We start from the raw sequence: 14,316 nt of genomic DNA on the forward strand, positions 1-14,316 counted from the left end.
GGTGACCCATCTGCTTTCTTGGTGCCTCTGCCCTGCCGCCCAGGGACGGGACAGGAGGCAGGTGAGAAAACACAAGTGCGGAAGCATCCCAGCACGCTCCCTGATTAGGGCGGCCTCTGCTGCCACGCACCGTGACAGGGAGCTCCACACGGACACATTCGTGCATGCACGGCGTCACGGGCACACACGCACACACACACCAGGAACAAATGCTCAGCGGTCCTGCCCTGCACGACTCCTCAGTCCAGCCCGGCCGTTCTCCTCCCCTTGCTTTGCCGGCCACGGCCTCCGTGCCCCTTCCCGGGCTCCCCCTGGGCCCAGAGGCCTGGCTGCTGGCTCCGGGCAGTCCGCACCCCCGGCTTTCTGATGAACGGACATTCTCCCCATGGGGGCCCGACTCCTGCTCAGGCCACAGGCACACAGTGCTGGACTCTGCCACTCAGTCTCCCGTGGTCTGGGTTTCCCTTTCTGTGCAACGTATGGCTGAGCCAGAGGAAGGCTGAAGTCAGCTGGCCCGGCCCTCCCATCCAGCCTCCCAGGGAAGCGGCACAGGGTGGGAGTCGGCTGGCTGTAAGGATGCTGCTTCCTCCAAGCCCTGCCTGCCCTCCTCTCGCCCTGGTGCCCGTGACGGGGGCAGGCGATGCCGGTCAGGTCTTCATTGCCCGCTGGGCCTGCCCCAGCTTCCTCCCTCACCCCCTGGACCCAATCCTGGGGCAGGCTGGCAGCACAGGACAGCAGCAGGGTCCGAAACCGCAGGGAGATCAGACGGGGGCTGTCTTCACACACCTCTGTTACAGGACGCGGTAGGAGAGAGGCTCTGTTTCCAACAGCAACAAATGGATAAGACTCCTCTGCATGAACCCAACAGTGAGAGAGCCTGTGTGCGGAAGGCTCGTGTGCCTTCAAGACCCCACACGGACTTGAGCAGACGGAGGCACCATGTTCCGGAGAGGAAATCCATCCACAAAGAAGACAATTCTTCATAAGCAAATTTACAAATTTAATGCATCCTTGTAGACATTTCAGAATGGCATTTTTTTTTCTAGATTTAAACAAGCTGATTAAAAAAATTTTTTTAAGGTTTATTTTATTTTTGAGAGACAGAGCACGAGCAGGGGAGGGGCAAAGAGAGAGAGGGAGACACAGAATCCCAAGCAGGCTCCAGGCTCCGAGCCGTCAGCATAGAGCCCGACGTGGGGCTTGAACTCACAAACCGTGAGATGGTGACCTGAGCCAAAGTCAGATGCTTAAACCGACTGAGCCACCCAGGCGCCCCCGAACAAGCTAATTTTAATGGGAGGAAATTTTCTTAAAAAGCAAAAATGGCGCCTGGGTAGCTCAGTTGGTTGAGCGTCCAACTTTAGCTCAGGTCATGATCTCACGGTTCGTGGATTCAAGCCCCACGTCGGGCTCTGTGCTGACGGCTCGGAGCCTGGAGCCTGCTTGGGATTCTGTGTCTCCCTCTCTCTCTCTGCCCCTCCCCTGCTCGTGCTCGGTCTCTCTCTCAAAAAGAAATAAAATGTTAAAAAATTTTAAAAATGAAAAAAAGTACAGCCAGAATGAATCTTTTTTTTTTTTTTTTTAATTTTTTTTTTTAATGTTTATTTTTGAGACAGAGACAGAGCATGAACGGGGGAGGGGCAGAGAGAGAGAGGGAGACACAGAATCGGAAGCAGGCTCCAGGCTCTGAGCCATCAGCCCAGAGCCCGATGCGGGGCTCGAACTCACGGACCGCGAGATCGTGACCTGAGCTGAAGTCGGACGCTTAACTGACCGAGCCACCCAGGCGCCCCCAGAATGAATCTTAAAAAGGAGAAAGGTGAGGGAGAAGCCCGCCTGTAGCTGAGCCCGGTGTGGCGTCTGTCACGGAACCGCGAGCACGAGGCCAAGTGCAGGCAGGCAGTCCGGGGGACCTGGGACAGCCAGAGCCAGACCCCAGTGCCTGCAGAACTGAGTCCGCGAGTAAGGTGGGGGAAGAGACGAGATGGGACCCGAGGTCACAATATACACGGGGACAAATTCCAAGTGGGTCAAAGACCTAAGTGTAAATCATGAAATAAGTACTGGAAGAAATGGGTAATTTTCTCCGTAACTGGGGAACAGACAAAACCTTCCGAAGTAAGACGTAAAATTCAGGAACGATGAAAGACAAAATGCATAGTGGATAAAAAGGCATTTAACATTTTCAAAAAGACTTGTAACTTGAGACAGAAAAGAGTAGTGGGCGCCAGGGGCTAGGGGTCGGGGGACGGGAGTGACCATCACGTGGTCGGGGGCTTCCTTCTGGGACGACAAGGATGGTTTGGGAGAGGGCAGAAGTCACGGTTGCCCAGGAGGATGAAGGTACTAAATGCCGCTAAACTGTACTTTAGTTACTGGTTAAAATGGCGAACTTTATGTCATAACAGTGTGTTTTCCCTCAATAAAAAAATTGTAACTGAACGTTCATGTCAGGATTAATATTCCAAATTCAAGAGTGCACCAGCTACAAAAACCCAGAAGAAAAAAATAAAATGAGAGAAATGCAAACCCCAGCTAGCCCAGCTCCCGTTCCCTGACGAGCGCCCGGCTGGTGGGGCAGGCGGCCTCTCACGGCCGTGGGGGTGGAGGGCACAGCCCCGAGGGGTCGGGTCCCCTGTGCGGCTGGCGTTGGGCTGGCAGCCCCCCTCCTGGACGTCCCGCCTGCGTGCGCCGGCAGAAACCCAGAGCGGCAGGTTACTGGTGGGGACATCGTTAGGCCCGCCGAAGACCGGAAGCGGGGTGGGCGTCCGGCGGGAGGGGACCCGCTTGGTGAGCCGTGGCCTGGCTGCCCCAGAAGCACCTGCAGCTGGGGGCGCGCAAGTGGGCCCTATTTTACGGTCCTGGCAATAAAGTCACGTCGGGGGTTTTGCGTAAGCAGAGCCACCTTGCGGAGTCAATCAGAGAGTTACGCAGGGAGCTCGTGTGGCGAGCCGGTGCCAGAAGCACCAGGGAAACCGAGGAGTCCAGTTCCACTGCATCTGGACTCGCTCTCTCTGCTGGGAAGGGGCAAAGCCAAAAGGAAAAACTGCAGCCGTCCGGCTCGGTCCGTTGTCACAGCGCTACTCCTCTGAAAACGCTATGTACCCGGAGACCAAAGCAACTAATGCTGCAAAGAACCAAGATTTTTCACCTTAGAAGAGGTAAGATCAAAGAGTTTAGGTGAAAAGTTCTGCGCTCCTAGAGCGTGAACTGGAGATGGCATGGATGCTACGCTTTTCCCCGTAAACACGAATGTGAGTCCCCTGTGCTGAGGCAGCCACGGGGAAGGCGCCGACTGCGTGGCGACCTCAAACGGGCCACGGCGGTGCGGAGACCATGAGGTGTAACTCCGTTTCTGGCTCTGCCCACGCAGGCGGGAAGCAGGGCAGTGGGCCTGCGGCCTCTGAGCACCCCGCCACCAGAGCGGAGGCCACGGGACACAGCTGTGCGCTCTGGCCTCTGAGCACCTCCCACCACCTTTGACCCCCCACCCTCGACCTCCTGTCCTCTGAGCACCTCCCGCCCCCTTTGACCCGAATCACAGGTTCCGGGCAGCAGGAGGAGCAGAGGAGCCTTGGGTGTGGGCCTCCACTTGAGGTGCTAGGGCTTTCTGACGCAAATGGCGGCCGGCTTTCTGCTGGGAAGTTACTTCAGGGCGACCAGGCTCAGCCTGCTGCACGCGGAAGGAGTTTCTTCCTGACAATTCATCCCCCAGTGCACGAGTGACTGCTGTTGGGGTGCCTGGCTGGATCAGTGGGGGCAGCATGTGACTCATCCCAGGGCCGATATTTTGTTTTTTAAATGTTTATTTTGAGAGAGAGAGAGAGAGAGAGAAAGTGTGTGTGCACGCGTGCACGGTGGAAGGGCAGAGAGGGAGAAAGAGATTCCCAAGCAGGCTGTGCTGTCAGTGCAGACCCCGACTTGGGGCTTGATCTCGTGAACCACGAGATCATGACCTGAGCTGAAATCAAGAGTCGGATGCTTAACCGACGGAGCCACCCAGGTGCCCCTTGGGGTCGATATCTGGAGCCCCGTGTTAGGCACAGAGATTACTTAAAACAAAGCAGTTGGTGGGGAGGCCTGTCCCTTCCGCCTCTGAATGCCTCTCTCCGGGTCTCTGACAAGCCTTTCCATTCTTCTCTCTCTCCCATCTGCCACTCACACCACGGCTCCAGGAAGAGAACAGTGTGAGGTCCATGCAGCTCTCTGACTGTCACGTAGCCAGTCCTTCAAGAGAGGGGGTCAGGTGTCCCGGGGACCATGCTCTGGCCCTAGTGGTGGCAGGACTTGTCCCTCTCTTCCCAGCCCTGCCCTGGGGGCTGTAGAAGAGCCTGGGGATTTAGTGGTCCAGATGGCTGGAGCTAAAGGGGCCAGGGAGTGGGCAGGCAGTGTGTCCGTGGGGTGTTCCCCACTCCCAAGAGCTCCCACCCCTCCTGCCTGACAGCGGTGCTGAGGGGGCCCCTGCGGTAGGAAGTGAGTGGTTCTCCGCCACCCATCCCCACTCCAGAGACTACAACACTAGACAGAATGTCTGCTGCTGTGGCGCTTCCCCATCCGTGATCTCATGCATTTCCCCTACGATTTCCTTCTCAGACAGGCTACTCTGTCCATGGCACTGACTGGCCTTTTAGACCAGGGCCTCTGAGAGCCTTGTCGGAGGGGACGAGGATGTGGAGGGGAAATGTCAGGCCTGAGCCAGCGGGTAGGTCGCGGGTGGCTGGCTTGAGCGCAGAGAGGCCTGGAGGTGGTCAGCAGCTCTGCGATACGGACTATGGCTCTGCGCCCCCGCCACCCCAGGCTGTCAGAATAGGAGTTTCCAGGCTCTCCTGAAGACGCTGTCTCCTTGGAAATGCCCCAGAAATTTCCAAAGTCTCCTCAGTTTTCCAGGAGAGCCTGGGATCCCAACGTCTGGCTTGTCCCTGGAATCCCTACCTTTCCTTCTCCTGTTTGTGTGGGCGGTGGCAGGGCCGCTGGGGAATGTGGCGGGAGGCGCCCTGCTGACACCTGCAGGAGTCTCAGCCTCCCCCTCTGACGGCTGCAACTGGTTTTCCTTTCTGTCTCTCCAGCGCTGCAGGCATGAACGAGTCACAGAAGGGGAAGGAGGGAGGCAGGCATGGCGTCCAAGGTGGGCATCCGCTGGGATCTCTGATCTACCCAGGAGCTGACTCCTCAGCTCCTACCTGGGGTCTCCCTGACCCACAGATGCCCCTGAACACACGCAGAAGGCAGGAGTCGCAGGACCTGGGTCCTACCCGCTGTCAGCAGCCGTGCTTGCTCCATGCCGCTCAGCTCCAGTCGGGTGGGAAGGGTCGGAGGGCGCAGAGCCCCTCTTCCCATCAGGACACTGCTGACCGGTTTGCAGTTTTGGCTCCTCTATTTTGTTAAATAAAAAATATGCCAGACCCGATAAAATACAATGGCTCTGTGAAAAATGAAAAAGAAAAGTGCCCGGCTGCTGGGAGGAGCATGCCTGCTGATCGGGGGACTGTGAGTTCAAGCCCCATGTTGGCGTGGAGATGACGTAAATGTATAAATAAAGAAACGACCACAGTGGTAAGGCGGCCAGTCTGCAGCGCTGACCGTGGGGCTGGCTCAGGAAGAGATCCCCCATGGTGGCGGACTCCCCGGTGAGAGATGGGGTCAGCCGCCCACGACTGGGGCCTCTTAATTTTAGCATCAGCAAAGGGCGGCAGTTGGACAGGTGACTGCCGGAGTGGCGACAGAAGTTCTGGGCATACACAGTCCAGTGAGAACTTCCATCCACGGGGACAGAAGGGACGGAGGAACGAGACAGACACACCCTCAGTTCAGCCTGGGGAACACCTTCCGGGCTTAGAGACCCCGTTCCCAAACAGCACGGGGGAGGGACCAGACCGTGCCGGATGTTTGCTTCTGGTCCTGGGCTCCGAGCCCACCCCGCAAGCAGCTCTGGGCGGGAGGGCCGCGGGGTGGAGGCCGCCCTGCCGGCTTCCGGGGCCTCCGGTGCTAAAGTCCAAATGTTTGTTTTCCCCAAAGCCCAGATGCTGAAATCCTAACCAGAGGGGCTCTGCTACTTCCCCCTAGACTTTGGAGGGTGAAGTGGCCCGGAGTCTTGGCAGAGACCCACGCCCCATGCGGGTGGAGCCGCTGGTGTGATTCCAGCCGCAGAGACCCCAGAGAAGTGCATATAATCTACGCGGCACAGCCGCGTAATCCCACAGGAGCGCGTCCCAGGGAGCCGCGTGTGGGCTGCGTCCAGCAAAGCTGGGGAGGCAGGGCCTCCACCCTGCGGGCCTCCGGGCAGGCCCGGAGCCAAAGAGCGGGACTCTGCCGCCTTCAGGTTTTGGTCCTGCCGGGGAGCGTCCACACCGTCCCTGGCCTGTCATGTTCGGGAAGCACCTCAACTGTCTGGTTTCACACGCAGCTAGAGGGGACTTCACCTCAGGATGACTTCATACGAGTCTCCTGCCCTGGATTTACTTGGCTTGCAGCAACCTCCCTGGCCCCTTGGTACCTGGGTCACCAGTCCTGGTCCCTCCTGAGCTCCTAGGTACTGGCCACCTCACCTGGTACCGCCTTTGTCCCCAAGCCCGGGGTGGGGGGGTGGGTGAGGCTTGGTCCTCCTCTCCCTGGGGCTGGGGCACCACCTCCCTTCACGTGGGCTCCACTTCAGGGCTGGGCTTTTAAGGTGGGGTGTTAGGAAGAAGCAAACGGTTTGTTTTGCTTTGATATGCACACTAAAGCAGTTGGTGGAAACGCCGGGAATTTGTTTAAAAATACTCCAGCGAAAAGAAGGGAGAAGGGACGAAGCCCTGGGAGGGGGACGGCTGGGTGGCTGGGAGTCTGCACAACACACACAGAAATGAGAGCAGCGGTCCGCACAGAACGGCGGGGGGTGTGAGGGACTCACGGCCGCGGGAACGCCCTTCACCTGTGCAGATGGGGCCCCGAGACCGTCAGCTCTAAAGTCATAAAGTAACTGATCCCCTTTGTGACGCGTTGGTTGTCGGCTCCCCCACTGAAGATTTATAGGTATTTTAGATCTTGCCAAAACTACCAGAAGAAAAGGTGAGGGAACACGAGAGTCACTCCTTAATTTTTTAGGGAAAAGACTGGAAAACAAGCAGCCACCGGCAGATGGAAGAAACGCACAGTCTACACGAGGGACAATATTCAAAATGCTCCGTCATAAAAATAAAGGCCTTTTATTTGGTTTTTCTACGCCGTTACAGGAACACGTGGCAACACGCGGGAGCCCACGGAGACCTGTGGCCACACCCACACCTGCTGCGGGCGTCCACGGGAAAGCCGAAGGGTCACAACACACGCTCGGGGTCACGGGGTCACCTTCTTGTAGGTGACGTGAAGATGCTGAGTCATGGGCTGGGTAGTGGTTGCCATGGAGACCGTCTGTTCGAGTTTGCCGTCAGAATTCAGCCGGAATTTTCGGGTGATCTGAGCAGGACAAAACAAACGCAAACCCCTTAGTTCTGTCTTCCAAGGGCGGCCCTGCCACAGGCCAAGCGTGTGGCACAGGCCGCAACTTGCTGCCTCCGTCGTCAGGGGCCCGTGGGCCTCATGGTGTCCCCGCCAGCAGGTGGGGGGCGTGGCGGGGGGGGTGGACACGGGGCCCACAGCCGCCACGGGGCGTGCCGGGGTCAAGGCGTCCTGACCTCTGCTCCGGCCCCTCCCTCTGCCCCTGGGCTGTCCCCAAAGACCAACAGGCAAGTGTGGGACTTGGTCTCACCCCAGCCTACTTAGAAGCCAGCCATCCTTCTCTTTCCTGCTTTGTCACCGTTCACTTTCACGCCCACGACTCGAACTGACGTAACACGCGTTCTCGGAAAGCTCAGTACGAGCACTTTTGGAACCACGAATTAGTCAGAACAAAGTACGGCGGCCGGTGAGAAAATGCTACCCGTCTGGAACGTTTGCCCAAGAGCGTGGAACATGCAACGGCTGAGACACAACCCCGTGGCCGGGACCTTCCGGGTGTTCCGGACACGCCGGGGGCCGCAAACGTAGGAAATAGGACCTTTGCCGCAGGCCGCAGCCAACCGCTCTGTAACTGACCACCCGGCTCCGAAAAACCAGAAAAGCCGCATTTCAGAAAGTCCACTTAAAGGCATCAGGGAACCACCCCGAAGCCGGGACAAAGGTCCCGGAGAGAAGGGCGTGTGGAGACCCAGCTCGGGGCGGCCCTTCACCCGAGTCATGTGCCTGCCGTGAGCGGCTGCCTGGACCCCGAGGGGACGGCAGCTCCGATTCGTGGCGCGGTGCTGCGTGGAGCACTCTGCAATTCCACGCCCACCGAGAAGGAGAGGCTGTGGAAGCACCGCGGACTTTGGGCTGCCCCCAGCACCGAGAGTTAACCGGCTATGGGACAGGGAAGGCCAGCTTCGAAGCGACTCAGCCTGCAACGGGCGGGGTCCGCCCCACAACAGCCCTCCGTGGGAGACAGCCCCACACAGAGCCTCATGGCACCTGAGGTTTCCACACACAGGGTCTAGAGTCCAAGAGGGAAAGAGAGAAGAACTGGCTTAGCAAAGGAGGTAAGAGCAGGACCGGCACCCCAGGGTGGGGGTGGGGTGCCGATACCGCCCCGGTCAGGAGACCACACGGTATTCCCTGCGGACAATTTCAGCAGAGAATCGGATCTGCCAGAAAGAATAAGGTAGAAGTTCTGTAACTGCAAAATGTGATAATGAAAATTAGAGCCCCCAAGGTGGACTCGGCAGAAGAGTCGCAGCTGGTAGAAAACACCCGCTGGACCGTGAGGACAGACAGACGGACGGACGGACGGAAAGTCACAGCTCACACGTGTGGCGGAAACCCCAGCACACAGGACAGAACGATACGGCCAGATGTGAGCAGGTTGCAGCTGTAAGACTCGCATGCAAAGTGCATCCGGGCCTAACACTGGCTGCCCCAGGAGAGCAGGAGCCCCCGGGGCAGGGGCAGGGGCAGGGGCAGGGCGGGCGCCAGGACACAGCGGGATGGCACCACAGAGAAATGACAGAACCGCCACCCAAGGTGTTCTCTTCAAAACTGGAGGCAAAATAAAGACGTCTTTGGACAAAAGAAACTCCACAGATTTCGTATCCCCTTAAACAGAAGACCAGAGGGCCCCCCGCACGGAGAAGCAGGGGCAAACGAAGGGCAGGGCGAAAGCAGGCACGTGGGTGGCCACGTGCAGCGAGGCGTGGGAGCGCGCGAGTGGGGAAACTGAGGCAGCAGCACGCTTTGCTTCTGTGAACGGGGGAGCGTGGGAAGGGGCTGACCCACGTCCGGCTCATGGGAGGGGTACGAAAAATGCCTCAGATGGCGATGTGTTTGAAAATACCTTCCCTATATTCAAAGTCACACGCCGCTGTGTCAGACACGGTTTCCTTCTGGTCTCCCAGACTCTAACTTGTGACTGAAGGGCGCCAGCCGCGAAAGGCGTCCAGTGAACGAAGCTCCCGGGCTCCCTTTTAGCCAAAGGTACTGGTATGTTCTAAGGCAGGACACACACCTGCTCCCCGCAAAGGATGTTCATCTCTGTCTTCGAGTACGAGGAAAGATTTCCGAGGTCACCTGTGAGGAAATCTCTGACTCCTGCTAAAGTGACAGGAAACACTTGTATTTCCTTGTGAGAAGAAAAAAGATTCCTTTTGCCGTCATTCAGAAAAAGAGTGGTGGAAGATAAAAAGCAAAGTAAAAAGACGACAGGGCAGGGGAGACGCACGGAGTCCGCGTCCCGTATCCCGCAACTCGGAGCGTGTCCCCAGCGCCAGCAGCTGCCGCCCGGGGGTGCTGGCCACGCAGTCCCAGGCTGCACCCAGGCTCCAGTGCTGGAGCTTGGGAACCTCGCCCATCTGCAAAGTCCCCCTGGTGGCGGTCACCACAGGGCAGACAGCAACACTCGGGAGGACGGGAGAGCACAAGAGGCAGGCACGGGGGAGCGGAGCACCCAAAACAGGACACACAGACAGACACACAACCGGGGGGCCTCATGTGGCACGGAAGCTTCGTCTCACCGTATCAGCGCCTGTAATTCTACGTGATTTCTTCTGGAATTTCATTTAAAAATAAACAAGGCTTGGGGCACCTGGGTGGCTCAGTCGGTTAAGCGTCCGACTTCAGCTCAGGTCATGATCTCGTGGTCAGTGTGTTCGAGCCCCGCGTCGGGCTCTGTGCCGACAGCTCGGAGCCTGGAGCTGCTTCGGATTCTGTGTCTCCGTCTCTCTCTGCCCCTCCCCCGCTCATGCTCTGTGTCTCTGTCTCTCAAAAAAAATTAAAAAAAAAAAAAAATAAGGCTGGCTTTAACCTTTGAGACCACTTCTCAGGGGACACAGGTGGAGACATGTGGTCTTGCGGTGCCCTCAGCTGAGTGCCCGGGACCACGCTGTACAGGGACGTGCAGGTGAGGCACTGCCTTGTGAGCCACAGAAAAGAGCGAGGCTGCTGCTTATTTACTCTGAGCCCGTGAGAGGCTCCTCAAAACATCTAACACCTGAGGACAACTGGCCTTTTCTGAACGGCTGTCTCTGCATGGCTGGAGGGGCTTCTGGAAATACCACACGGCCCCCCACAGCCCGCCTCACGGTGCAGTGATCCAAGTGTGGCCTCCCCTCACCTCTGCCTCTTCGTGCCAAACCTGCGATGGCCATCCTATTCCGGCGTAAGCAGCGTGGCGACGGGCAGCAGGTGAGCAGGAGACAGGAGGCAGGCCTGGGGAGCACAGCCCGACCGCTAGTCCAGGAAGGATGCGGGGCTGGGGAGCGAGGGGCCACCCTGCGCCCACCGCCCCCAGAGCACACTCACTGGGCTCTGGTCAGGTCGGGCACCTCCGGCACGTGCCGTGTGGCCTCCGGAGTGCTGTCAGCCTGTCGCGGAGATGACAGCGGTCACAGCGGAGCACTCGGAGCCAAAGCCAGCAACGGTAGCACCAGCGCACAGGCCCCGAGAGTCGCCCATCGGGTTCCTTTGGAACTGGAGGCCCTCGGAGGACGTTTCTCGTCCCCCCCTACTGCCAGTCGCTGGAAAGATGTAAAGTCGAGGCAGGCTGCACGCGGCCTTGCTCGGTGGTTCCCACGGCCTCTGCCCGTAGACAGCAATCTGGTAAGCTCGCTCAGAGTAATTTCGTGTTCATCCCAAGTCGGCCACGACAGCGAAGGCATCATCGAAGACCCATCTGGGCCACAGACAGATCCTCATTTGAGGAACGGGAGGCTGGAAGGAGCCGCTAGCTTCGACAGCTTCAAAGGGGAGCCGGTCCAGGCGGCCCGGTGATCGCAGACAGCACGCTCAGACCGCGGGGAGCCCGGCTCCCGCGCACACAGCCGGGCCGAGGGCCCACGAGCCTCTGGAGGTGCAGAAGAGTCCCTCTTGACAAACGCCAGTTGTTCTCTTAGCCAAGGGTGCCCGTTTTCCCTAGACTGCGCCCACCGCAGGGAAGTGCGCTGCGGCGGGAGGCGCGCTGTGAGAATTTTTTGATGTCTTAATGCTTTCTAAAAGCATGCTTTTCCTTGTTTTGTTCAGTAGAGAAAAGGTGGAAAAGGAAATTCAGGAGGAAGATGGCTTTCACTGTGTGTTAGTTCCTAAAACAAAGAAATCAGGAAGCCACAGTGGTTACTGTGCTCGCCGTACAGCAGGTTTGAGGTGGAGGTGTGGCGGTGACAGGGGCCGAGCTTCACAGGAATCCCGGCGAGCCGACAGCTACCCTACAGCCAGGCCTGTCGTCATTCCTCGGTGGCCTGCCGCCAGTCCGCACGACCGAGAATCCAAGCACACGCACGCTCGCCCCCAGCTTACTGAGACACACGACACTGTGTAGGTGCAAAAGTGTGGACTGGACACAGGTGTCTCTGGTGCTAGCTGACCCCCATCACCTCACACACTTTTTGTGTACGGGGTGTGCGATCTGTGAGATCTACTGTATACAATACGGTAGAAACTGCAGACACCATGCTGGGCATCACATCCCCACGACTCACTCCTCTTCTAACTGGACGTCTGTGCCCTTGACCTACAACCTGCCATCCCTCCGCCCCTCGGCAACAACCAGCAGTGTTTCTTTTCCTGCCTTACTTTACTTTAGCATGATCCCCTCGGGGTTTTATCCATGTGGCAGATGACAGGATTTAATTCATTTTAAAATTCTAACATTCCTCGTGTGCGTGTGTGTGGGTGCACATCGCACACATACTCGCTCTACCCGTCGGTGCACACGAAGGCTGCTTCCGTGTCTCCGTGAACGGGTGAGGAGTTCCCAGTGGGTCCGGGGGGCAGTATCTATCTCACGGCCGTAGACACGCAGCTGCTCCACGACTGTAACCAGACCCCTGCCCTGCTGCTCGCGGGCGACAAGGAAAGGGGGTTGCCAGAGTGGGGCGAGGGGGAGGTGAGGGAGAGAGGAAGCCAGGAAGAGAGGTCACTTTGAGAGGAGGCACAAGACAGAAGGATGAAAAACTCACTTAATAGCTTAACTGGAGACAGAAGAAAGACTTGGTGAAATTGAAAATGGGTCGATAAAAATATCCAAATTGGGGGCACCCGGCTGGCTCAGTGGGAGCATGTGACCCTCGATCTCCGGGTTCGTAGTTCGAACACCATGTTGGGGGGTAGAGATTTCTTAAAAATACAATCTTTAGGGGCACCCGGACGGCTTAGTCGGTTGAGCGTCCAGCTCTTGACTGTAGCTCAGGCCACGATCTCGCCGTTTGTGAGTTCGAGCCCCGAGCAGGACTCTGCCGACGGCGTGGAGCCTGCTTGGGATTCTCTCTCTCCCTCTCTCTGCACCTCCCCTACTCCTGAACGTGTGTGCTCTTTCTCAAAAATACATGAACTTTAAGAATAAAACAGGGGCGCCTGGGTGGCGCAGTCGGTTAAGCGTCTGACTTCAGCCAGGTCACGATCTCGCGGTCTGTGAGTTCGAGCCCCGTGTCGGGCTCTGGGCTGATGGCTCAGAGCCTGGAGCCTGTTTCCGATTCTGTGTCTCCCTCTCTCTCTGCCCCTCCCCCGTTCATGCTCTGTCTCTCTCTGTCCCAAAAATAAATAAAAAACATTGAAAAAAAATTTTTTAAAAAGAATAAAACAAAATCTTAAAATTTTTTAAACATTTATTTGTTTTTGAGAGAGAGAGTGTGTGTGAGTGAGCGGGGGAAGGGCAGAGAGAGAGGGAAACACAGAATCCGAAACAGGCTCCAGGCTCCGAGCTGTCAGCACAGAGCCCGACATGGGGCTCAAACCACGAACCGTGAGATCATGACCTGAGCCGAAGTCGGACGTTTAACCGACTGAGCCACCCGGGAGCCCCAATACAATTTTTAAAATATCCAGACTGAGTAATATGGAGAAAGCAGACTGAAGAATGAACAGCCTCGGGGACGTGTGGCACAAGATTAAATGGCTTTTTGACATACATTTAACAGCAGTTCCGAGGGGAAAACGGGAATAACTGAGCAGGAGAACAGTTGAAGAAATAATGTCTGAAAATCCCCAAGTATGAAGAACACGATCTTACAGTCCCAAGAGTTTCAGGAGACCAGCCCAGGCCCACAGGAGATCTGAAGGGCCGGCACCCCCTTCCCCCACTTCTTTTCCTTTTCCCCTTTTGGGAACCACGCATCAGCGACTCGGACAAACCAGGGCATACACGGGGAGGTCAGAGGGTGCCTGCACACACCCAGGGAAAGGCTCAGAAAAGACCTGAGGAGACCTTCAGTTTATGTCTTGGGTGGTTCCTGCGCACGGACAGTCTACACCAAAAACAAAAACAAACAAATAAAAAAACCACCCCAAAACAGTAAACATAAATAAAGGGATGCCCATCCCACGTTCATGGATTAGACGACTCAGTATCAGTAAGATATCAATACTGCCCAGGGATCTACAAAACTAACGAAATCCCTATCAAAACCCCAACAATATGTTTTGTAGAAACAGAAAAATCCATCCTAAGAGTCACATGGAATTCTCAGGGACCCGGAATAGCCAAAAAAATCCCGAAAAGGAAGAACAAAACTGGAAGACACACACCTCTTGATTTCACCATAGCGTGGCACTGGCATACAGACAGACATACAGACGATGCACCAGAACAGAGGCCTCAGAAACAAGCCCTCACATACGCGGTCAATTTTCAACGCAGCCGCCAAGACCACTCTATGTGGGAAGGATGGTCTTTGTAACAAATAGCGCTGGGAAAACTGGACGTCCACACGCGAAAGAACGAGGCTGGATGCTTCCCTAGCCCCACACACAAAAACTAACTCAAAGCGAGTCAGAGACTTCAATGTCACAGCTAAAACAATAAAACCCTTAGAAGAAAACAGCACAAACGCTTCACTGCGC

At 56.8% G+C, this 14,316-nt stretch overlaps 1 protein-coding gene across 4 annotated transcripts in view; it reads right to left on the minus strand.

Moving 5' to 3' along the window:
* Nucleotides 1–7,161: 7,161 nt before the first annotated feature.
* The window catches only part of THAP4 (THAP domain containing 4), a 41,154-nt gene continuing 33,999 nt past the window's right edge, over nt 7,162–14,316 (minus strand). For 3 of the 4 annotated variants that reach the window (XM_027045389.2, XM_027045385.2, XM_015082810.3), the window contains one exon: nt 7,162–7,434. In XM_027045389.2, the coding sequence (XP_026901190.1) occupies nt 7,315–7,434 (120 nt within the window). In that variant the 3' untranslated portion in view covers nt 7,162–7,314. Of the gene's footprint in view, nt 7,435–9,322; nt 11,562–14,316 lie in introns of all 4 variants that reach the window. The other variant, XR_008295683.1, reaches the window with a different exon arrangement.

This window comes from Acinonyx jubatus, chromosome C1 (genome assembly GCF_027475565.1).
Source record: "Acinonyx jubatus isolate Ajub_Pintada_27869175 chromosome C1, VMU_Ajub_asm_v1.0, whole genome shotgun sequence".
NCBI lineage: Eukaryota > Metazoa > Chordata > Mammalia > Carnivora > Felidae > Acinonyx > Acinonyx jubatus.